Source organism: Crinia signifera, chromosome 2 (genome assembly GCF_055691185.1).
Source record: "Crinia signifera chromosome 2, ASM5569118v1, whole genome shotgun sequence".
NCBI classification, from domain to species: domain Eukaryota; kingdom Metazoa; phylum Chordata; class Amphibia; order Anura; family Myobatrachidae; genus Crinia; species Crinia signifera.
The window spans coordinates 23,835,770-23,861,168 of NC_139218.1; the positions used below are offsets into that span (position 1 = coordinate 23,835,770).

Sequence of the window (25,399 nt, forward strand, 5' to 3'; positions counted from 1 at the left end):
GTAGGAGACTGGCGCCTCCACCTGCTTATCCACACATGACACCAGGGCTGTATCCAGGGCTGTATGATGGAGTCAGACTGCTCAGGGAACATAGATGAATGGGGCTGCAGGGAAATCATAATTTAACCATTTAATTACAGCTGAGACCTGGAGGAACCTCACATTTCTTATTTTCCTGCTTTAGGCACTAATACAGTATCTCAGGACCTTTGCACTTCATATTGTTTTTCCAGGGTGGCTTCATTCCCTTTCCAAGATGGCCACAAACCTAAGTACTGTGCATGCTCTCATCATCCTTTCACTGAGTGCTACAGTGGTTTGACATCGATTCAATCCAATGTGGGGTTCCGTGTGCATCAGAGTCAGAGATCGGACCTGCAGGCATGTACAACCTCTGAGTCGGACAGCCTCCCGGCAGCGAGAATTGGGATCACATGCAATATATCACATGCAAAAAGCACTGCATGCGATCCTGTCACCCGGGAAGCTCAAAGGGATCATCTGTGACTTCTCCAGGGGAGAGGTGTATGGTAGTGTATGTGGGGGGGGGGGGGCTTAAGTTATCTAATGGATGATCTGGTTAATACTGGAAAAGGGTGCGTGACCACACCTCGTAGGGTCCGGGGAGTCACATGACCCTGTTCTCATGGCATGACCCAGTAAGCATACTGGCTGTGCAGACAATTGGCAACTGGACTGGCTCAATCAGGCCTTAGCACAGGGTTGCCTACATTGAAAGTTTCCTCTCTGGGAGAAGCCCATAGAGGAGACTGTCAGCAGCACTTCAGGGGCGGGGCCTAGTGTTGACAACATCAAGCCCCACCCCCAGTGCTGCAAATCCCGTAATTCGTGGGTCTTTGAGGAGGGCGGTGCTAAATGATGCAATTTCTCTAGCCTCGTCCCCTCCCCCCAAAAAATTGCAGGAAATTAACGCTGTGGGGGAGATGCGGGGGGGGGGGGGGGGGGGGTGCAAGTATCCAGGAGGGTTGCCCACTTTTCTGGGGTGATGGGAGGGGGACCCAATTTTCGGGAGCCTCCCAGCCATTTCGGGGGAGGGTGGGCAACCCTTCCTTAGCATTGCCGATCCGGTCAGTCTATCACTGGTGAGAATGACCTGTATGGCTGTGCTGGCAGAATATGTGCATCTAACCCATAACTCATTGTGTGACACTAAATCAAATTCATAACAGAAATGATTTGTGCAAAAAAAAAAATAAAAAAAAAATCTATCCTCAGAGCATCCTGATGTACGAATATACTAAAACTTATATTCTATCAATGCAATGACATACTGTACTGTACAATTTTCATTTTAAATTGCACTTTATCACATCATTCCCATTAACCCCATCAGGGCCAGCAATGAATCTTACACAAAATAACAAAGCAACAAATGTGAAAAAAACAATTCAAACGTTGCATTCTGTGAAACGGATTTACTGCACTATAAAACTTGTAGGTCAAACAGTAGTACGTGGTTCATACGTTATAACCTTCCCTTTGATAAGTAATAGAGAGGCGTTGGGGGCCGGCGCGGCTGCAGGCTGACTGTGCCGTTCAGTGACCGTCTCTGCCAAAGCCGGTAAACTTCCTGGAACTAATTTAATTACATCTGTTGAAGAGACCACCCACCGCATCCCTGATAGGCGTCATTTGTTTGTCTTTCCCAGCTAATATTAATGCGAAGAATGGCTTTGAAGCCAATGCAGTTAAATAAGATTTGTGGTAATAAGTCTTCTCTGTCTGATACACACACAACTGCTTCTTACACTTTGTTTCCATTTTCTTATGTATTCCGTTTTTGTCTCCAACCCCCAGAAAACCCCCCCCTCCCATCCACTCTGACTGATATATTTAGACTTTCTGCTAAATAAATACTTGGGATAAAGCTTTGCTCATTGGTCTCAATATTATTAACCAGCATTTGTGGCCTGTCATCCCTCTGGTCCATCTCTGCCACCTCACCAAGGGGTAGATTTATTAAGCTCGGTGAAGTTATAAAGTGTCTGTTTTTTATCACCGGCCAATCAGCTCCTACCTGGCATTTTTCAAACACAACAACAACAAAAGAGATTTCTGAGCGCAGTTTGTATGATTCTGCACTGCAGCTGTTTCAAGTAAGGGGGATTAACAAACCCCTTGAAACTTGATAGAGAAAGAAAAGAATAGAAACAGCGCTGTGCAAAATATTTTGCTTATTTATTAAAAAAGTATAATAATTCTGTTTAAAATTTAGCAATAATATCAACAGCCATAAACAATTCAAACACATGTATTACCATACATCTATTCCCCCTATAGTTTAGTATTTAAGAGGTTAGAGCATGCATGCAAATTTTGAAACTTCAAGTGATATCACTTCCACACAGTTCAATTGATTAGTGGGTTAGTACCCATTCAGCTCAGTTCCACCTATGTGCACATGGTGTATTTGTATATACTTAGAGTGGTCTCAGCAGTAGGTAAGGGAAGTGGCCCTTCCACTTCCCTTACCTACTGCTGAGACCAGTTTCAAAATTTGCATGCATCACTCAGTTCAGCGCAGCGATCAATAGATTCTGTGCGCATGTGCACAGCATCTATTCAGAGAGACAGAGGGACTGGGTGCATGGCCAGAAGCTCACAGAGGGCAGAAGTATTAAGCCTGGTGAGGAGATAAAGAGGAGATAAAGTGGAATGTGATAAAGCACCAGCCAATCAACTCCTAGCAGTCATTTTTCAAACATAGCTGATTGGCTGGTGCGTTATCGCCTTCCAGGGGCGGATCCAGGATAAAATGACAGGGGGGGCACTATGATAAAAGAGGGTTTGGGTGGGGGAGGGGTGGTGTTAGTGGTGCCAGTGTACATGCTAAGAGAGCGGCAGAGAGAGGGTGGGAATGGGATTAAAAATAGGCCCTTGCATTTAAAGTACGCAGGCCCACCATGGCGACAAAAGTGAAGGATGTAGTTGTGCGTGCTCTGGAAAAGGGGGTGTGGCCTCTCAACAGAGGGCGTGTCCTTGAGTGTAGTGTACCACACCATATACAACTTCTACACATTATGCAACAAAATACTAGACCCAATTATACTTGCCCCTTACACATGATGCCAAATGGATTGAGCCAAAATTTCAATAATGCCACATGGATTGAGCCAAAATTCACAAAATAACACATGGATGGAGCCAAAATTCACATAATAACACACGGATTGAGCCAAAATTCACATAATGCCAGATGGATTGTGCCAAAATTCACATAATGCCAGATGGATTGTGTCAAAATTCACATAATGCTTCATAAACAGGGAAATTGTCCGCCAAAGGCGTGCATTAAACATTTACACCATAATGTCCATTACATGTTAAGTTACACGCCATTATGTCCATTATGTATTATGCCAAACACCATAATGCCTATTAAAAATTATGTTACATAAGTGCTGCTTATCTACCTGCAGGGTTCCATGCTCATTGCCAGAGGTTCCATGCTCATTGCCATGTGGGATGACATGCTCATTGCCAAGGGGGAATACATGCTTGCGGTAAATGGGGGACAGCCGCCGCCAGTGGCAGAGCCTGGCTGTATTCAGAGCACTGCAGGCCCCGGCTATTTGAAATAATACCCCTTTCACACCAGAAAATGCATTCCCAGGTTGGTCCCATTTACACCAGCCTAGTCCCTGCATTTTCTGGTGTGAGGGGGAGAGAAAACCACCCCTCCCCCCCTTTAACCAGTTATCTAATTTAACCGGCTATATCTTCGGAACCAACTGACCCATTTACATGAGACAAGTATCATATTGAAGAACTTTTGAGTGGGCTTTGAATGATTTTAGTCCAGTGAAACTGGAACGTTTGGTTCCAGAGTAATCTGCCCTCAAAGAACATGAACAGCCATGAAATTACATTTAAAACAAAAAAAAACATTTTTTTAATGTTTTTTTTGTTTCCCTTCCCCTTTTTTTCATACTTACCTCGCCCCCCGATGTCCACGGTGGCCTCCGGGATCCGGCGCGACCCCACACTCGCGCAATGCACCCCTGGGACCAGAGTTTTTAGCCTGTTTTTAGGACCTTATGTCAGATACACTCCTAAAACAACCTTCCACTTGAATGGAAGATAAACATGCTCCTAACTAACTACTGTTTTAGAACCCAACTAAAGAATTTTAGAATGAGCATAGTTGTGCATTGACTTACAGGCCACGTCTTGCATTGGCTTATAGGCTGCGCACAATAAGTGGAATCATGTGACGTGGTCATAGACACTTGCCCAGCCTCATACATGATAATATTGAAGTGCGGCTTTATAGACGCTGATGATACAATGCAGAGAATAAGCCCCTACAGGTCCCGGCTGTAACAATATTCCAGTGCATCGTTCTGATTAAAGCATTTATTGCAATTTTTAATAAGCTCTGCTGTAACGAGTTAGTAGCTGCAGTGATTCATGCTATTTGGCAGCGGAGGGTGAATCTGACACTACCGTCTAAGTGACTGCGCTCTGTCCTCTCACTGCTTGTGTCAGAAAATCAATCAATGACTTCAGCACAATCGGGATACTTTCCCCATCTATCAAGTGCTCTTAATTATTTATAACTGGTCCTCTTTTGTCATTTAAGCCACGTACTTCACAAGATTGCTGAATTTTCCGAGATTTTTCCATCAAAGCCATACTTTTCCCCATGTAAAGTATCCTCACGCGCTACAAGACGCAAAGTAATTAGCAAATGAATTATTTAATCCTGCCTCTTCACCTTCTCATCCCGTAGCAGACTTTAGGGTCACAAGTGAGTCACTGACTTAGACGAAACATCCAAAAAAAAACTAAAATTGAAGTTTATGTTGAGTTCACTAAGGGGCTCATTCAAATTGCAGCGCCCTGGCATTGGTTAATTGCCGTCGAGGCAGAGTGAAACAAATCACCATAGAATAATTTTCACAATGGCCCTTATTCTGATTGTGTTGGATGGCTCTGAGTGCGGACGGACATCCGATGGTTGGTGTTTGCGCATGTGCGGAGGCGTATCTGCGCATGTGCGAATGCCTCACATGAACTAACACGACGTGAGTTCCTTGCAGAAAATAATTTTACGGAACTATCCGAGCAGGGGGTGGAGAGCGGCGTGAAGGGCTGTTTGGGCTCATTACCATATGCGTACGCCCCACGTTTCATGGGCGTTCCCATGAAAACGCTGGGCGTATGTATGGTAATGTGGCCGTGACGCACGTGTGGGGGGCGGATATATGACATAGCCGGATGCCAGCTGCCCGCCCATATCCCTGCTTTCATACGGAGAAATGTCTGAGTGGTCTGGAGCACTTGGTGCTGCCTGACCACTCGGTCCATCATTCGATGATCGGCGACCATCGGAGGATGGGGGAGGTTCCCACAGATGGAGGAGTTGTTCACATGAAACATCCACTCGTACTCCGTTTGGTCTGCGTTTTACCGCATTCGGACGGTGTGAGCGATCCGTACGGTAGGCGGGGCTAAGAACACTCGGTTCCTGTCTGAAATACGCTTTCCGTCCGATTCAACTAGAATAAGGGCCAGTGTGTGCAGGCTGTGCGTAGCCCAGAACCTACTCGGCCAGTGCGATAGAAACAGGCTGATCGGGGCCAGGGCATAGTCCCTCCCTGAAAATTATGAGCATGCCTGCATTTTTCTGGACACTCCCAGAAAACAGCTGGGTGACACCCACAAATTCAAGCTTTCTGTCAATCAAAGCTGAGCCGCATGTGTAACACTAGAAATACGGTTGGCAGTGGCCAGATCCTGTTCTGCTGTGTGTGTGACTCTCCTTCCTCCTTGAGGCCAAGCGGGTCCCGCTGAACAGGACCCGCTTGCCCGCTATGTGTGGCCCGGCAGGCCCTAAGTGTAACTGTGATGCTGCCGATCGTGATCAGTTCTATCTCAAGGTTCCAGAATATCTCTGTTTGTAGCACATAGTAGTGTTGTCAATGCCCGCCCACATAAGCTGACGTTTGGTAGAGTGGTAGGCAAGGGGAGGGGCATCTGCAACGATTCTGTCTTACATGCGGAAGCTGTAGAACAAGTAATGTATTACTATGATAACTACTGTACATTTTATGTATCAGTCCTCTGTTAAGTTTTTATGTTACTATGAAAAGTAAATTTCGGGTCCACAAAATTTGCCCTGATGCTGGGAAGATCAAAAAGTATTTATTTATTTATTTATTTATTGATACCCCTTTCACACAGGACCAAGAACCTGGGATTGCAGAGCAAGTCTGCGCAACCCGGATCCAGGCTCATGGTAATAGGGTCAACCCAGGTCTTTCAGGTAAAAAGCAGTCCTGGGTCAACAGAGTTCTGTACCTCGCTCATGCACCATTCCGGTGGCACTGGGAATGGGGTGAAAAAATAGCAGAAGCCCAGCTCCAAACTGTGTTCAGTATCTTGGGTCCGAGCCGGGTCGAAGCTGGGTCATCGGTATGGAAGGGGTATAACAGTTTATATATCCCCAGCATATTCCGTTGTACCTTACAATTGGCAACAAACAGTAGTACAACAAAACGTTTATTGTGTTTTAAATGTCTCAAAAAAGGGACTTCAGTTTAAATTGCCTTAACCCTTTGAATGCCAGGTGAATGTCAAAATAGGTGTGAAAATTGCCAAGCAAACATTTTTATTCATCATAATGACTGCTAATGTTACCTTATTTAGGAAATATAATCTTTTTTTTTACACAACATTTTTTATTTGAATTTATATAACAAGTGTGAGGGACGCTGGCATTTTTTAGCGGATATTATCTCACAGAGATATTGGCACTCATAGAGTTAATATAAAAAGGATCATTTGTAGTGTAATTACTAACATTTTTTTTTATTCATCGTAAATTTTTTAATGAATGATTTTGTTGTTATGTGCCTGGCAAGACAACTTTGTTAAAATAAATAAATAAAAAAAATAAACACATTTTCTAAAGAGAAAATGATTGAAAACGGCATTTAACCCATTCCACAGTGATTTGGGTTGTATGGAAAACCAAGGGTATATTTATTAAAAGGTTCTAAAAATTAAAATAGGTGATGTTGCCTGTAGTGACTAATCAGATTATGCCTATCATTTTCTATAGGGGGGGATTTAATAGGATGAGAGATTCAGAAAGTGAGAGATTGGGTAAGAAATTTCCAGTTTTTTTAAAGAGGCAATCATTTACACTGCAAAACCAGTTTGATTTTGCCGTGTAAATGATTGCCGCTTTAAAAAAGACCTGGCGATCTCTCACTTTCTGAATCTCTCATCCTATTACATTTCACCCTAGATGTCCTCTGGAGAATTAATTTCCAACTAGACACACAGGGAGAACAACTGAATTCAGATTTCTATCTTTAGGTGTTATTATAATATCCCACTGACATCAGTGATGTCCCAGTGACGTCAGTGATGTCCTAGTGATGTCAGTTGATGCCCCAGTGACGTCAGTGATGTCCCATTTTACTTAATGGGGGAGATTATCTGTTTCAGTAGTGGTAGAACATGTGATTTTATGCTCTCAAATGGATTTTGACATCTACATCAGTTATATCCTATGTTAGGACCTTATAGGCAGTGGCATATATATATATATATATATATATATATATATAGATGGTAACAGAACGGCAAGACAATATTTGAATATAATAAAAACCTGGATGTTATTAATTGGATCAGTTTATTATAAAACTAGCTGAATACCCAGCATTGCACAAGTTTAAATCATCCGAAGTCGTTTGGCGTCGGCAGGGGGTAGAGAAAGAGCTGCAGCGGCCAGCCTGCGTGACCACATGGGTCACTCAGCCGACCAATGGTGTTGCAGCAAGTGATCCAATGCTGCGGCACTGGATCACAAATGCCTGCAGGAGGTGACTACTTATTCCAGGCGCCTCTTATACCATTATCCTGTCTGTGCCACGCTGCTGCTTCCAAGTAACCCGCAGGAATGCCTTTCTCCAGCCACATCTGAATATGGCCCAATGACACCGGGCGAGACAGGTGCAGAGACTCAGGATTACATGTAAAGCCATCCAAAGGCAGATTCATTTCGGTTTAGACAGGAAACACCTGTAAACTGCTTTCAAACACATAATTCTCTTCCTGTTGCGTTCGCAGAAGTCCTGCTTCAGCGTCGCCCAGAATCTGCGCCACCGTAATACTGTTTTCCGATTCCTACTCAGACAAAACAGCAAGTTGGAAGTTTTATTTTTAAAGTAGAGGGTGACAGGGTGACATGACATCACCCCTGGTGATTTGCGCAGTTATGAACCAGATTTACGGACGGATACTTCCGCAGATCCCATCCGTGCAAACATATTAAAGTCATTGCTTCACAACTTGACTTTGTTTTTAGTCTGAGAGCGTAAACTCCTGTACGGAGTATGATGCATCCAGTCACCCGGCCCAATCAACAGAGGAATCACAACTTCATGTCAGTGCAATACGGTGTTAACTGATATGTCAGAAAATCAATTAATTACTTTTAAGTAGCAGTTAAGAGAATCCGCACAATTCCTCCATTTGAATTATTAAAGAAAGCGAGGCGGATTTTTTTCCCCAACTGAAACTCTGCCTTCAAACCAAAGTGCAAAACCGTGCTACTGCCCTGGAGCCTAATTAAGGGTATCGAATAGGCTTCAGGGGCAAAATAGAAAAAGAAAATAAATGGTTGATTTACATTGCTGACAAATAAAAAGTTACCCAAGCGCTCTCAGACTTGCAGAGTTTACAGATTAGACACTCAGCACGCAAGGGGGGTGGGTTTGGCTGCTAACCCGATTCCCTTATCTGTATCTCTGTCTACTTCTGCCCCAAACTTCCTATGAAGATTAAGCTTTAGCAATTCGGAGGTTTCTGCAATCCCGTGACATCTGCTGAGAGATGGGAAGTTGGGAATCAGTATGAGTGTACTTTAACTGATGGGAACAACTCATTCAACTTTTTTTAAAAGAGACCATTGGGTTAATCTTTTAATAGGGCAATAGGAATGAATGTTAAATCGGGCTTGTTTGGCAGGGATTACTGTTGCCCAGGGTTTAAAGTTGTCCCGGAGAGGTGGTGGAACTCATTTACTCTGACAACAACCACACACACACACATTAGAGAGTGCCTGGGCCAGTTTCAGCATTTTTGTAACTCCTCAAATTACCCCACACAGTGGCATAATCAATATTCACATTACACCACATGTAGGGCCACTGATTCATATTACACCACATAGAAGTGCCCCTTATTCATGTTATGACACACAGTACAGTTCCTTATTAAAGTTACGCTACACAGTAGTACCCCTTATACATGTATGCCACACAGTAGTGTTGCTTACACAGAGTATTATTACTTATGCACATAATACCCACATCAGTAGTACCCCTTACACAAAATGTTCCCCATATACAAATATCTGTCTCTGTTTCTCCAGCAGCTTCCTCTCCTCTCTTGGACAACATGAGTTTTTCAAAAAAAATTGTGTGTCTGTCGACCTATGTCGACCTATAAGTGTAGCGCATCCCCTCATATGGCTCGTTGCACTCGTCATGCTTCAGGCACGCCGTTACTGTATGTGCTCACTCTATGCCCACTTGGATAGTAAAGTATGAATAAAAAAAAAAAACTCATGTTGACATTATTCGTGTCGTCCATGTCCATGTTAACCTTGTTTCGACCTTCTGTCAATGTCGATCTAGGGTATGTGGACCATTCTTAGGTGCCCATCTAGTCACTGTCGACCATAAGTGGCTGACCTAGTGAATGTCGACCTAGGCATTGTCGACACAGGAACCACACACCTTTACTGTCACCAGTCTACATGGGACTGGTCAGGCATGTGGCGTTTATATATACTCTACATCTGGCTATTATACAGACGCAGGGATTCGGTATGAAATCCCGACTGTCATAATACCGACAACCACTGACCGACGGTCAAAATACAGAAATTCAAAATACCGACACGGTCAAAATACCGACACGGTCAAAATACCGACATATATATACACAAGTTTTTCATATTTTGTTGGTCTGTATGTTGACATAGGTCGACATAAAACCCGTATGAGAGTACCGCGTCCCCTCGCATGGCTCGCTGTGCTCGGCACACTATTATATTTCCCCCTCCATGTCCACTGGGATGGTAAAGTATGAACAAGTTAAATGTCGGTATTTTGACCGTGTCCGTATTTTAAATGTCGGTATTTTGACCTTGTCTGTATTTTGACCTTGTCGATATTTTGACCTTGTCTGTATTTTGACCGTCGGGATTTTGATTGTAGTTAAATTGACTGCATCCCAGACACAGTATTGATTTTCTAGTGAAACAGGTTAAAGAACTCTGGGGGTGGAGCTAATATATATATATATATATATATATATCATCATCTATATATATGTCTAGTGCTGTGTGTCTCTGAAACACTGCCATCTGTTGGCAGCAAGTGAAACTACATCTCTTTCTATCTCTCACATACACATACACAGAACGTGTGGAAACGGTGGAGCGCTACAAAAATAATGATCAATTGGGTATTACAATAAATGTATTAATTCAATACTATTGTCTCACAGAAGGTAGCAGACTAGCTTTCAAAGCTTTTGATTCGAGCGGGCCTACTAGTATTAGTGTATACAGGGTTTGTATAAAAAGTAATGAGACCTATTTTTTTCTGATGCGACTGTACGTCGCAGCACGCACGCTCCAGGCAGGTTCAATACGCACCAATCGTCAGTCTGTCTATCGAACATCTGTGTGGGACTCGGAAAATCGGCTATGGAGATGTTAGCCATGACCCAGAAAGTGTTCGGGAGTGAAAGCTTATCATGACAATGCACCAAGCCACACCAGCTTCATACTGTAGTTAACGACTATTTGGCCCGGAACGGCATCGCAACGCTTCCCCAGCCCACCTTCAGTCCCGGTCTGGCCCCGGCTGCCTTTTTCCTGTTCCCCCGAGTGAAGACAGCCCTCAAAGGACACCACCATGGCGCCATAGAAAAGATCAAAGTGGCTTTGACGTGCTGCTTGAAGGACGTTCCGGACAAGGACTTCCAGGGCGCCTTCCAAGCGTGGACAACTCATTGGCAGAAGTGTGTAGACGCACAAGTGTCTTATTTTGAAGAATTAGAATTTTTTGTTTGTTGCAATATCTTCAATAAATATTTTTCCCAAATTTGGTCTCATTACTTTTTATACAAACCCTGTATATACTGATTATGTCATATTGAATAAGAGGTTCAGAGGGTGGAAACAAGTCATAAAACACATTTACATATAACATGGGTCACACAGCTAGAGCGGCAGAGGGGTGAAGGCGATAGGCGTCCGATAAGACATGAAATTTGGAATAACAAAGGCCTGTGGCTGCCTCCAATGTACCGCGCTGATAGAGAGCTAGCTGTTCGTCCTGTCTTATCAACAGTGGAGCAGAGGGGCCTCATTGGCCCACTGACCATGTGCGTCTGCCAAGGCAGGAAACACCTGTCTGCAAGAGATGCTGAAACACACAAAGTCTCCTGCAGACCTTCATCTCCACTTACACACAGACGAGAGGATTGTGAAACTGTTGTTGAAATAGTTATATGTTAGGCCATATCAGACTCAGTCAGCCCTGTAAGACGCTTGCTCAACCTATGTCCTGAGAAGGAAACAGTTTTATGTTAGTCTGCATCCTGATCAATATAAGTGAAAGATTTTATCTGGAACTCTGCAAAGACCTGAAATAGTCCCACAGTAACGTTTCAAAATAGCAGCACGATACTTAACCATATCAGCCACTCGAATGTGGTGGAGGCAGCCATTTTGGGGACTATACTCAAGACTCAAGGTATTAAGATGATAGAAACGATTGACATAACTCTTGAAAACAAAATGGCTGCCGCTAATCTGTGAGGGGGCTTTGTAGACTTCCACCGTTTTGTGTCCAGAACCAATATTTGTATGGATAGTGGCCAGAACTGAGGCACATAAAATGGCTGCCCCCTTCTGCTGCTGCGTTTACTCAATTTGCAAGTTAATGTGGCAGAGGATTTTGGTATCCAATTAGGTGCAGAATTTTAGCCACAGTGATTTTCAATAGGATTTAATGTACTTGGGGAAAATTTCAATGTAAAATATTCTGCAGCGCTGTACAGATAATATTTCCATCACTTCCTGAACCAGTGGAGCTTACAATCTATATTCCCTACCACATGTACAAGCACACACTTACACACTAGGGTTCATTGTGTTGGGAGCCAATTAATTTACCAGTATATTTTTGGATTGTGGGATGAAACCGGAGTACCCAGAGGAAACCCACACACGCACAGGTAGAATATACAAATTTCCCTTGGACATACCCAGACCAACATCTCCCTACAATGAATAATAAGTCTTATTTTAGATTTTAATTAGCTTAATTTGGCTAATAATAACATGGGGGGGGGTTGTTTGGTTGTTTTTTTGGGGGGTTGCTATTCTGCAAACTGCATAATATTGGGTTAAACAGGGTGTTATATCAGTGGGGCAGGTATATAAGGTTGCAGTATGAATTGGACAGGTATATGGAGTGTTATATGGGACAGGTTGCAGCTGGTTTTTAAACTATGATTAAATAAAAATGTAAAAATCAATTATTTGAAAACTTTTAAGAGCCCAAAAATAGTTTCCTATTGGCCGCTTACAGACATCTGTACTGTTAGCCAATGTTTTCACTTTATTATTTTTCTACTCACTGTGGGCCAGATGCACTAAGCTTCAAAAGGGATAAAATGGAGAGTGATAAACAGCCAGCCAATCAGCTCCTACCTGCCATGTCACAGACTGTGTTTGAAAAATGTCAGGCAGGAGCTGATTGGTTGGTTCTTCATCACTCTCCATTTTATCGCTTTTAAAGGTTAGTGCATCTGGCCCTATACCTACTGACTGCCCGAATTACAGCGCAAGCGCTTTTTCCGATGAATTGTGCTGGAATCGGGAGCGCACATAGCCATACTAGTTACAGCTGTGGTAAAAAAAAATGTCATGGCTGACTGAATACAGTATCCTAGCACTGACAATATTATGATCGAGGAGGATAAGCTCACAAGCTCATATTAAACAGATCACATTGGATAATGACAACTTAGTATAATCATTTGCTGTATTATTTAGCTTTACAAGAGCCCAAATATATCCCCCACCCTATTACGATGACATGCATTGGGTCGACACATAGGCAGCATGGCTAAGACAGAGTTTGAAGGTAGAGACACAAGCATTAGGTCAATGTCCCATGGCTCGCTTGACTCACAAAGATTTCGGGCTAGCTTTACCGTTCCCAATTAGCATTCGTGTAGATGGTAAAGCATGGAAAAGTTGAAAAAAATGTGAAAAACGCACGTCGACCTTTTTTCAGTGTTGACCTATTGACTAGATATTATTAGACTCCTGAAAATCGTGTCCCCCTCCTGCCCCCCCCCCCCGGTAAGGTAGACAACCCTCCAGGATACCGCCAGACTCTCCCTCTCCCCTCATCTCCCCGGCGGCAATGGTAAAAAATACCGCGATTCATGGCTTTTCGGGGTTGGGGTGAGGTTAAATATTCACATTTCCTCCCGTTGTCTACATCAGGCTTCAGGCTTCACCACCAGAAGTGCTGCTGACAGTCTCCTCTCTGGGGTTCTTCCATATGTCGACATATGTCAGGTGTCGAACTAAGCCATGTCCACATTCAGTGGTCAACCCAGTGTATGTCGACCTTATATGTGTCGACCCCAGCCACCGTATTCCCTTTCTGTACTATTAACAGGAACTGGACAATAGCCTCATCCTAACGACTGATCGTTAGACACTTTCTCCCGTTGCCCTAAACAATGACTGGAAACACACGTAGTGTTTAGACTTAAGAAAGTAAGTGAAGCAGAAAACGTTCCAATGTCCCCTTTTAAAAAGAAAAAAAATCAAAAAAATCATTTAAGCTGCTAAATGAAAAAATCCTGGCCTAACGACGCCTCGGGCAAACGAGAACGGAATCCTCCAGTGAGTTTGGTTTGTGCATGAGGAAAAAAAAAATTAATAAATAAAATCAGCCTGACTGCCTGTCATTCCTCAGTTTGCTCGTTCTTAATAATGATCTCTGGGGCAGTTAACAAGTGAAAAGAGGAGCGTTTAAATGCCTTCGGCTTAGTCGGAGCCCAACGTCCTCGGTGCCTGTGCAAGCATCAGGTGTGACCGGCAGCAGCCATGAACCCCGGGCAGTTTGGCGTGGCGTCGACTCTTTCGTGGGCCATGTACCTGATGAGGAAGAACAGAGCTCACGCCGGATTCTTCGGTAATGTTCCTCCTCTTATACACGTATTTTCCTGGTATTCGCACAGCACTGCGGTGTCCGTAGCAAATCCTTATGTGTTACCCCTTCTGAGCAGCACCTGTAGTATTTATATCAACATGTAGTTTATTCTATAATTATTTCATCACCAGCCAAAAGAGGCTGCAAGTTTCGTTATAGACGGGTGCATTTAATTCATATTTTTTGATGTTTTATAGAGACATAGAATTTGACGGCAGATAAGAACCACTTGGCCCATCTAGTCTGCCCCTTTTTTAAACATGTTACCTCAGACCATATTTGATCCTTATTTCTTTGTAAGGATATCAAAATGCCTATCCCAAGCATGTTTAAATTGCTCTACTGTATTTGCCTCTACCACCTCTGATGGGAGGCTATTCCACTTATCTACTACCCTTTCTGTGAAGTAATTCTTCCTCACATTTCCCCTGAATCTTCCTCCCTCTAGTGTCAGTGCATGTCCTCGTGTTCTGTTGCTCCTCTTCCGGTGCAGAATGTCTCCCACCTGTACCTTGTTAAAACCCTTGATATATTTGAACGTTTCTATCATGTCCCCTCTTTCCCTTCTCTGCTCTTAACTATACATATTAAGATCTTTTAGTCTTTCCTGGTACGTTTTGTGATGTAGGCCATGCACCATTTTAGTTGCCCTTCTTTGTATAGTCTCTAATGTATTTATATCCTTGTGCCATTAAAGTAACGGCAGGTGGGTGGGTGCTGTGGTAACACCACATGGAAACAAGTCTGCAAGTGTCCTGTCTGTACCCACAGTAACCACTGTATCACTGCTCTATGCTGGAGCAAAGTACCAGGAAGCACGCTTTATAATACACTGGCTGATCTGGGGTTATCAAAAACTAATAAAGTTAGGAGAAAATTATTTAAAAAAAAAAAAGTATTTTTTTTTTCTTCAAATTTCCTGCTGTTGTGATTGGCTGCTGGAAACAAACAGAAGTAAGGACGAAGAAATTTATCTATCTATCTATCTATCTATCTATCTATCTATCTATATATAGATAGTGCAATTTTGCTTGTGATTCGATCCCGTTTCGATTGGGATCGAAACCGGATCAAATCGAATGGTACACAAAAATGCATTTTTCGATTTGACTATATAGTACAGATCTGTACTATATAGTCTTGGCTGCCAATACTATTTATCTAATTCGATTTATACTACATGGGAGCGTGCGTGGGATCCAATCTGCATCGAATGTAGTAAAACCATTCGATACGCATTCGATTTTCTATTCGATTTTGCTTATATAAGCAAAATCGAATAGAAAAATAGTGCATATCTCACCGTGTGTATCCTCTATTACAGACAACTGCAAAAAAGTCAATCATAAAAACGAAGCTAATTACCCATTTATTGTAACTTACCTGGATAATAAGGTAAAGTGGCGTCTTCATCCACAGAGAGGAGCGAGAAGAGTTACCAGGTGTAAAATATTCATTTGAAATGTTATACGCCTTTTAAAGGCAATGACAAAATATATACAGTACAGTATGTCCTCTCTATTTAAATGTCATATACGCATTGTCTCCCATATGTAATCATTTTCTATCTCAGTTGCACTCACAAAATTGTTGGATTTCAGAATATTTTAGATATTGGCTTTTGGGGTAAGGGGGTGTACTAAGGGGGTTATTCAATCTGGGAATACCAGGCTGTTTTTGTCTGATCTGACAGTAACTGGACAGTCGGAATTCATTGTTCAGGCTGTCCCGTGTTGGAGTATCTGTGGATCGGCGAAAAAACGGGCGCAGACTGTGGAAAAAACGGCCGTGGATTTGCCAATTCGTGGCCGTTTTTAACAAAACATATCTGACTTAAAAAAAAAAATGCTGTCATTAACACAGATTGAATACCCCTTAAAGCCTTAGAGAGTGATAAATTGAGGAGATAAGTACCAGACAATCAGCTCCTAAATGTCACATGTTGTGTTTGTGAAAATGACAGTTAGGGGCTGAGTGATTGGAAGTTTATCTCTCTCCAATTTTTTACTCTCCTGGCTTAGTACATCTGCCCCTCATCCTGTACATAAAAAATGTGCATACAGTATAAAGTCATCTATTTTATCGAGTCGAAATAGGTGACATTGTACAGATGGAGCAGGCTTCTTCTTTGCTGGCGAATCGCCAGAACCTCAGCGCTGGCGATCCGCCAGCAGCCTCGCTAACCATCTGACTGAGACGCGCGTGCGTCTCACGCGCATCTCAATCTCCGTCGGCGGGGCGACGGGAACCCTGTCCGTCTCCGCTTCAGGGAGACGGACAGGGTTAGGGGGGTACGGGCAGGCGGCGGGGACCCCGGGTGACCGACAACAAGCCGGCGGTGACCCGGGGGAGCGTGCGCGTCCCCTTCTCGCTATAGATATGGCGCTGGCGAGGGATGGCGGATGGCGTCACCATCCCCTGCAAAGATGGGACCTGCCCCGTCTGTAGGTGACTTTGTAAAAATTAATATCTATCAATCTATATTTTTTGGTACTTATGTAGTATCTGGGCTGCCGATTTTGTGATTGTATGCCTTAACTTAAGGCATACAATCAGATGCGATGCGATTCGATGCGATTTTGCATAGGATTCAATGTTAAGAAGGTCCTGTTCATTTCCCCACTATCCAAGTGGGCATAGAGTTGATTTTATATAGCGTGGCGAGCGCAGCGAGCCACCGAGCCCGAAGCGTGGCGAGCGAACGCATATTTCTTAAAAAGTATTCTGTGTCCCCTCGCGGGGCTCGCTACGCTCGCCACGCTTCGGGCTCGGTGGCTCGCTACGCTCGCCACAGGTTTATATCCAACTCCGTGCCCACTTGGATAGTGGGGAAAGGAAAAGGACCCCTTTTTCCCATTGAATTCTATGTTAAAATGGACTCAGACCATTTTAACATTGAATCCTATGGAAAAATCTTGACCATCGCATCGCATACGATTTGGTCGCATGCGATGCGATGCGATCCGATCCGATTTCTAAATCGGACGCCCAGATACTACATAAGTACCTATTTTTTTTTTATATATATATATATATATAAATAAATATATATATTGTCAAGAATGAAGCGGCACTCTAGGACTTATTTAAATAAAGAACTTAATCTTTATTCATGCAATTCTACGTTTCGGTTTGCGTACAATCCATCATCAGGAATAATTCCTGATGACAGTTTGTACGCAAACCGAAAAGTAGAATTGCATGAATAAAGATTAAGGGCCTTATTCTAGTTCACTCTTTCTGACAAAATCCTTCTTAGATGGACAAAACCATGTGCACTGCAGGTGGGGCAGATGTAACGTGTGCAAAGAGAATTAGATTTGGTTGGGGTTTTACTTCAAAGTGAGATCTATATTGCAGTGTAAAAATAAAGCAGTCAGTATTTTCCCTGCACAGAAACAAAATAACTCACCCAAATCTAATTCTCTCTGCACATTTTACATCTGCCCCCTGCAGTGCACATGGTTTTGTCCACCTAAGAAGGATTTTGTCAGAAAGAGTGAACTAAAAGTTCTTTAGTTAAATAAGTCCTGGAGTGCCGCTTCATTTTTATATATATATAAGCATAGAAATAGATAAATCTATATATTGTCCTTATAAAGAGGCTCGGTGTTGTGTATCATATGTGAATGAGGCTTATTGAGCTGCGGATGGTCAGAACAGTATTTGTACTCATGTTACAAGTTAGCGCTGGGCCACAATGCTGCCTATATATCCCTAATAGCAGCCCTCACATACCATTAGCAGCTACAAATATATACAGTGGTGTAAGTGACCTGAAGGAGGTTTATGGGTCCGTCATTCTCAGCCCTGCGTATAATCAGCAGCTGGTGCTATGAAAGCAATACTCAGCGAGGCTCTTCTCACTCAGTAACGAGCCCCCCCATTCTGCTCCTGTAAGGGGACCCCCGCGCCCATGTTACATAATCTGTAGGATAAATAAACGCAGCAGCTTAGAATATGGTGGGACTGGAACGGCGCAGCATACACTGTAATTAATTTAATACATCAATGCTAACGGCATAAATAAGCTTTTTTTTTATATATATTGGTATATTTGTTTTATTTTGCCTGGCCTCTGGGTTAGAGAGATATATATCTCCCCTCTGTGCCGCATGGCAGCCAGATGTGTGGTATGTAGCATCTGGGAAGGGAAGGAGAACTGAGCCCCATGTTTCTTACTGGGACAGCTGGGTGACGCGACACTCGCTCCGTCCATCAGTGACAATGTGGCTCCGTGTCATAAGAGACTTTGGGAATTCTAGTTCACTCTTTCTGACAAAATCCTTCTTAGATGGATGAAACCATGTGCACTGCAGGGGGGGGGGGGGGCAGATGTAACTTGTGCAGAGAGAATTAGATTTGGGTGGGGTTTTACTTCAAAGTGAGATCTATATTGCAGTGTAAAAATAAAGCAGCCAGTATTTACCCTGCACAGAAACAAAATAACTTACCCAAATCTAATTCTCTCTGCACATTTTCCATCTGCCCCCCTGCAGTGCACATGGTTTTGTCCATCTAAGAAGGAATTTGTCAGAAAGAGTGAACTAGAATAAGGCCCTTTATCGCCATTCTTAATTCTCTTTATGTCTACATTGATCAGTGTGGAGCTCTGGATGCAGGGGAAGCCTTTCCCCTTCAAACTGAGTCTGAAGGACCCCCATGCAGAGATATAGTTGCCCACAACATTTCTTGTTTATTGACACCTTTCCTCCCTTAATTCAGGACATGTTAAGGGGTACGATGGGTTTAGGTCAGTGGCGGAACTTGTGGGTGGTGAGCCCAGGTGCAAAAATATAATTTGGGCTCCGCTCCTTCACCCCAACCTAAGTTCACAATACGCCACACGGCACTGGGTGACAGGGAGAAGAAGGGAGAGGCAGAGGGTGATAGGGGCAGCAGTGAACCCCCTAGTCCTGACCAATGGCAGCTCTGTCTCTAGGTTAGGATCTAACCTCATCCCTCCTGGCAGCCCACCCCTATATCCCATGAAGCCTAGCGCTAACTCCCTCCGCAGCCTCACCCTAACCATCCCACCCGTAACTTAATCCTAATATTGACAATACGACAACGTCAACATTTAACCTGTTGACATTCTGATAACATGTCAATTTCGTAGCTGTTGCATTATGAATATCGATATTGTTACAGTCACCCTTTTGACCATTGTATGAGATAAGGTCACCCTTTTGACCTTATCTCATACAATGATTTATATGTGTGCCCATGACCCTCCGATCAATTGTTGAGTCCGTAATGTCCGGACGTGGTCCATGTGGGATTTAACTCCCCCAACCGCTTATTATGAATTGGATCCAGGTCCGCACTGACTCCTATTTTTGTTTCCTGCTTTACAGGCCTAATTCATGAGTGTATACAATTGCATGGGGGGGAGATGAGCGGTGGGGGGAGGCACACAGGTGGGGTAGTCATGCTGCTGTGTGGGGGAGGCGGCCTGTGGGGGGAGGTAGTTGGGCTACAGGGGGGTCATGCTGCGCAGAGGCTGCCACCGATACCACCAATAGTCCAGCGCGGTGTTAGAACCGAGGGTGCCAGCAAGTGTGGTAGCCACACCACCAGAGACAAGAAGGAAACCTATTTCTTTTTTCATGTATAATCCGACAAATCCCAATAATTCAGCCGCACTCCTCCTGACAGATCCCCTACGCAGGAAACGCAGAGATTACATCTCCCTCCATCCCGCGCACTAATTAGATAAACATTAAAGCGTCCCGGAGGTTTTATGTGTGTCCTGGTTTCAAATAAAACACTTTTCAGCACTTATTAGAAACATGTTCCCCTGTTAGGGTTACAAATATGTATCTGATGGAAGTGTTGTGTGTGTGGGAGTAGTCCCCCCCCCCGAATAGTGGGGGGCTCATACGCCACTTAACGTTGGGATAATAAAAATAAGCTGGAGACTAATATTTTGGCTTGAAGACGTTTATCTCTGAAAACAATTAGTTCTCAAAGCCAGGACCTACAGAGGAGAGAGCTGCGGCTGGCTTGTGCGAGCAGTCCATTCACTTCCATCAACTGAGCAGTAACTTGTGCTTGTTAGGGGGGGGGGGGAGTGGGCTGAGAGGTGGGGGATTCATTTTAAAGAAATAAATAAGAAGGACAATTACAATTAAAAATCTGACTCCATTTAAAACACTAAATGTGCATATTGAAGTGGTTATATCATTATTATTATTATTATTATTACATAAATAACAGGAATATTATACTCAAACCTCGGTGATTCTAATCAGGGGCACGGACAGGTTGGCTGGACCCCGGTAAGATGGAGGAGGGACGGGCCTCCAGGAAGGGGGTTGGGCCACGCCCCCGTGAAAAATAAAATAAACCAGAGGGAGAGAGATGACGGGCTGCCGCTGCCACTGCCTCTCTCCCCAGCTCAGCACACGGCACAGTGTGTGCTGAACTGGGGAGAGAGGCTGTGTTGCAGCGGTAGCCTGTCATCTCTCTCCCCACTGCCCGGCTCCCTGCAACGGGGGAGGGGGAGCGGGACCCGGACCCCTCCAGCAGACCCCGGCCCGGGTAAAAAGTACTGGCTCCACCCCCCTCTCAACACCACTGATTCTAATAGCGGTAGGATGAAAGGTACAGTAAAAATGCCACAAACCCAGCCAACAAATAAAGGGAGAGCTTTATCAAAGCTTGGAGAGAGAAAGAGGGGGACATGTGCTAAGCTATATATATAGCGATAAAGAGGGGAGAGAGATAAAGTACCAGCCAATTAGCTCCTAACTGCCATGTTATAGGCTGTGTTTGAAAATTGAAAGGAGCAGGGCGGAACTGGCCACCCGGCACAATGGCCTGATAGGCTGAGTCGTCAGAGCAGCTCCGCCTTGGAGGGTTCTGCTCGGCCAGCCGGCATACTGAAACACTGGGGCGTGCCATTAGGCCACACCCTCGTGACCTGTGACCTTGGTGACTAGATGGCAGAGCTGCAATCCCCCGGGCTGTCATTACTCCAACAGTTAACAAACCAAGAGAGAAAGTGACAGTATCGGGACTTATCTTCGATACCGCAGAGATAAAGACATTGGGTCTCCCTGGGGGTTTGATGCCTCTGTGTTTAATGCCTTGTGCTTGCGGTCAGTGTGCAGTGTTATATTATTATATTATATTATCGACATATTTCTACATTAGACAAGTAAGTGCCAGATGGCCAGTCTGGTCTTGGTCAAGTGTAGTTATTAGTGAAACGTATAGCTATGACTCTTGCAGTGACAAAGCATGGGTCACCTGCCCTGGCCGGAAGAAGCACGCCTTCCACTGGCAACTATTTAAAAGCAAAGCACCACAGAAGGTGTAGTGGTTAGCATTACTGGCTCACAGCACTGAGGTCATGGGTTCCATTCCCGCCATGTGATATATATATATATATATATATGGGGCAGTACGGACGGTGTAATGGTTAGCATTACTGGCTCACAGCACTGAGGTCATGGGTTCTATCCCCACCATGTGTTATATATACGGGGCAGTACAGATGGTGTAATGGTTAGCATTACTGGCTCACAGCACTGAGGCCATGGGTTCAATACCCACCATGGCCCTAACTGTGCGGAGTTTGTATATTCTCCCCGTACTTGCGTGGGTTTCCTTCGGGTACTCCGGTTTCCTCCCACAATCCAAAAATATACTGGTAGGTTAATTGGCTCCCAGCAAAATTAACCCTAGAATGTCTGTGTGTGCCTGTATATGTGGTAGGGAATATAGATTGTAAGCTCCACTGGGGCAGGGACTGATGTGAATGTTCCAATATTCTCTGTACAGCGCTGCGGAATATGTGTGCGCTATATAAGAAACTGTTAATAAATAAATAAAATAATAAAGGACCAGGGCCTGTCTGGTCTGGCAGGGTCATAGAGAGCGGGAGATTTTTTAATTGGCGCCCCAATATCACAGATAATGGCACCCGTAGGAATGCAATGCAGGGGACAGAGAGATGTTATATGACAATATGCTGTAGTCCTGCTGAGCAGTGACATTAATATTAATATATTTTATTTGCTAGGTACCACCAATGTACCCAGCGCTGTACACGTTAAAAAAGAAAGCATACATGCAACGCACGGTGGTGAGCACGAGGCACAAATACAACAACTGCAGCAAAACCATAACCACGGAGTAACAGGTACAATCGCTAGTGTGTAGTTGTGAGGCCACGGTGGATTGCACACTAGTCCCCAATGAGTCGTTGTATGGGTGAGCAGACAGTATCAGAGGGGCAGATGTATGAAGCCTGGTGAAGTGCTAAAGTGGAAGGTGATAATGCACCAGCTCCTAACTGTCAAGCTACAGGCCGGGTTTGAAAAATGACAGTAGGAGCTGATTGGCTCGTGCGTTATCACCTCCCACTTTATCACTTTGCCAGGCTTAATACATCTTAAGTCACTGAAGAGAAGGAGACAAGCAGACGAGGAGCACTGGTGATAAGGAGTACAGGGGAAGGACACAAGGGGCCACAAATCCCAGCATGCTAGGGTGGCTATCATCTATCGGCTGACTTATGAACGTGAAACCCTTCCTCATTCTCACTCCAATATGTAGATTGAACGGCAGGAAGTAACAGACTAGGGAGTCTACAACTCAAGTGATGCACTCTTGGAAATGCCTCGTGCCTTGGTGATGTCACTAGGCCCTAGTGCAGTCCTTGGTGATGTCACTAGGCCCTAGTGCAGGCCTTGGTGATGTCACTGTGGCTCCTTGAATGTTGCAAAACTACTAGCCCAGCAAACAGAGCACGGACGTGCAGTCAGGGGAGGCAGTGCCTCCCATGTCATTAATGTTAAAAAAAAAAAAAGGAGATACTTATGACACATATTTTACTATTGTAAAGCACAATGGAATCTGCTGCGCTATATAAGAAACTAAATAAATAAATATCTTATCTTATATTAACCTAATCATTTTCAATTTTGCATAGTGTTTAAAATAACTTTGGAGGCAACGAAAGCGGTGGCTCATGCTGCCCATTGCAAATATCTGGAAGGAGGGGCAGGAAGGAGGTGGGGACAAGCAGAAGGCTGTAACAGCCCATTAAAAAACTTGCATAAGAGGCACCATTACAAGTGCCTCAGTGACCGGCATGCTTTAGGCCAATATGAAAGCACACCCCTTTCACTGAAGCCTATGTTATTGGGCACTGGGCATGGGCAGCAGATTCAGCACTGACACGGACTGCAGCCACACGCCCCTACGCCAATGCGCAGTGGCATCGGAATTGGGGGGCAGCTCCCCAGCCAAAAACATTCTGACAACCCTGCTGGTCCCGCAGCTCGGCCCGCTGATTTGGTAAGGGTGCGGGAGCCTGGCCGGGTGCCTCACCAGCCACTGACCACACCGCACCCTACTGAAACAGAGCAGAGCTGCCGTAGCATCCTGGGAGTTGAAGTGTCACCACACCTTGTTGTCCTTATAGATCCCTTGTCTTGAGTTATAGGTGACAGTCTACCAGGGAAGCAGTGGCCTGACCTATAATGGTTGCAGGCTGCGCCATCTCTCCGGTAATGTCTTCAGAAAGATGGCGGCAGCACAGGAGACTACTAGCCTTTTGTGTGGTACAAACATGACAAATAAATAATGAGTCGTACATAACACACGGGCCAGCCAACCAAAAAATTATGTTCTTAATTTTCTCAATACAATTGTTTTGAAAGCAGACCGAGTCTGTGGAACACATAAGCCTATGGTAAATGACCCCCTGGGCTGTAGCGATTTACTGCCTCAGCTGGATGGGGAATATTATTTTCTGTGTATATTGGATGTCAGAGCCACACACACATCCCCAGTCCCTGTAACAATGTGAGTCGCACTCGCTGCTCTCTTGTATGTGTGTTTCTGTTCCGTGTCCCCAGGATTAATCCTCTTGGCACCATCCCAGCACTTCAGCCCTGAGATGAGACGCTAACAAGATGCGCTGATAACACTTCATTTAAACACAACCGTTTCTCGCTCCCTCTCTCTAGGACTTTGTTCCAGATGTGACAATCAAATTGTGGTTTGTTCTAAATGATCACTGGCGGGTTTGAGAGATTGGTATCATATTGCCTCTCAGTTAGATCTTCCAGGCACTAGAGAGGACCCGAATTAATCATAGCTCTGCAGGAACCTACTATACTGTGCTATTGTTCATGCTTAATATGTTCTGGATAGGAGAATTGGAAATGCAAACAACTGACTGTGTGGGGTAAGCAGCCCCTAACTGCCATGTTACAGCATAATTGCTTATATATATTTTTCTTCTCCCTGGAGAAGCTTGAAATGGAGATGGTAAACAGCACTTCTGGGGGTGGAGCCTGACATCAATAAGCCCCACCCCCTTTACAGTAAATGCAGCGATTCGCTGGTATACAAGGAAGGGTGAGGATAATAGTATTTGAAATGACATGATTTGCCTCATTTTAGCCCCGCCCACTCCCAGAAGAGATGCGGATTGCCGGTAGTTTACTGGCGAAGGGGGAGAGCTGCATGGGGGGTGCGGGGCACGCGGAAAGCTAGAACACCCAGTTTCAGGAGGGTAGGCTAAATATGTTCTACAGGCTGTGTTTGAAAAATTACAGTTAGGAGCTGATTGGCTGGCACTCTCCACTTTATCACTTTTTGAAGCTTGATACATCTGGCCCAAGGCTTGGCACATGCCAATCTAGACCTTTTCACGCATAAGATACACTTTTTCAGCACAAAGGTCTCCCCGGAATGTATTTAAAAGTATAGTCCGCTATAAAAATACCCTTTGAAGTTAATACATTTATTTTATTTAATTACATCTCATATTCTCTAAAAGCTGTATGATGACCGTAAGACGTGGGGTGTGCATGTCAGAGTGTTGTACTGATGGGAAACGGGCATGTGATGACGCGGGATGTGAATGTTGAGGTTTTGTACGGATGGGAAAGTGGTTTTTGATCTTGCAGGTGGGAGTTGTGTATTTTCCAAATATTTTACAAAAAAAAAAAAAATCACATGTCAATGTATTCTAAAATACTCTAAGCCAGTGGTTTCCAAACTTTTATCCGAATTTTTTTCCTGGCACCCCAAGACCAAAAGTTTCCTGTTGAGAAATGCAGAAATATCTAAATAATTAGTTT

At 44.1% G+C, this 25,399-nt stretch overlaps 1 protein-coding gene across 5 annotated transcripts in view; it reads left to right on the plus strand.

Moving 5' to 3' along the window:
• The window catches only part of RUNX1 (RUNX family transcription factor 1), a 195,967-nt gene that overhangs the window by 91,385 nt on the left and 79,183 nt on the right, over positions 1-25,399 (plus strand). For 4 of the 5 annotated variants that reach the window (XM_083171751.1, XM_083171753.1, XM_083171756.1 and 1 more), the window contains exon 3: positions 22,324-22,443. The exons of the other annotated variant lie outside the window; for it this stretch is intronic. In XM_083171751.1, coding sequence (XP_083027877.1) covers positions 22,324-22,443 — 120 coding nt within the window. The remainder of the gene's footprint in view (positions 1-22,323; positions 22,444-25,399) is intronic. 5 annotated transcript variants of the gene reach the window in all.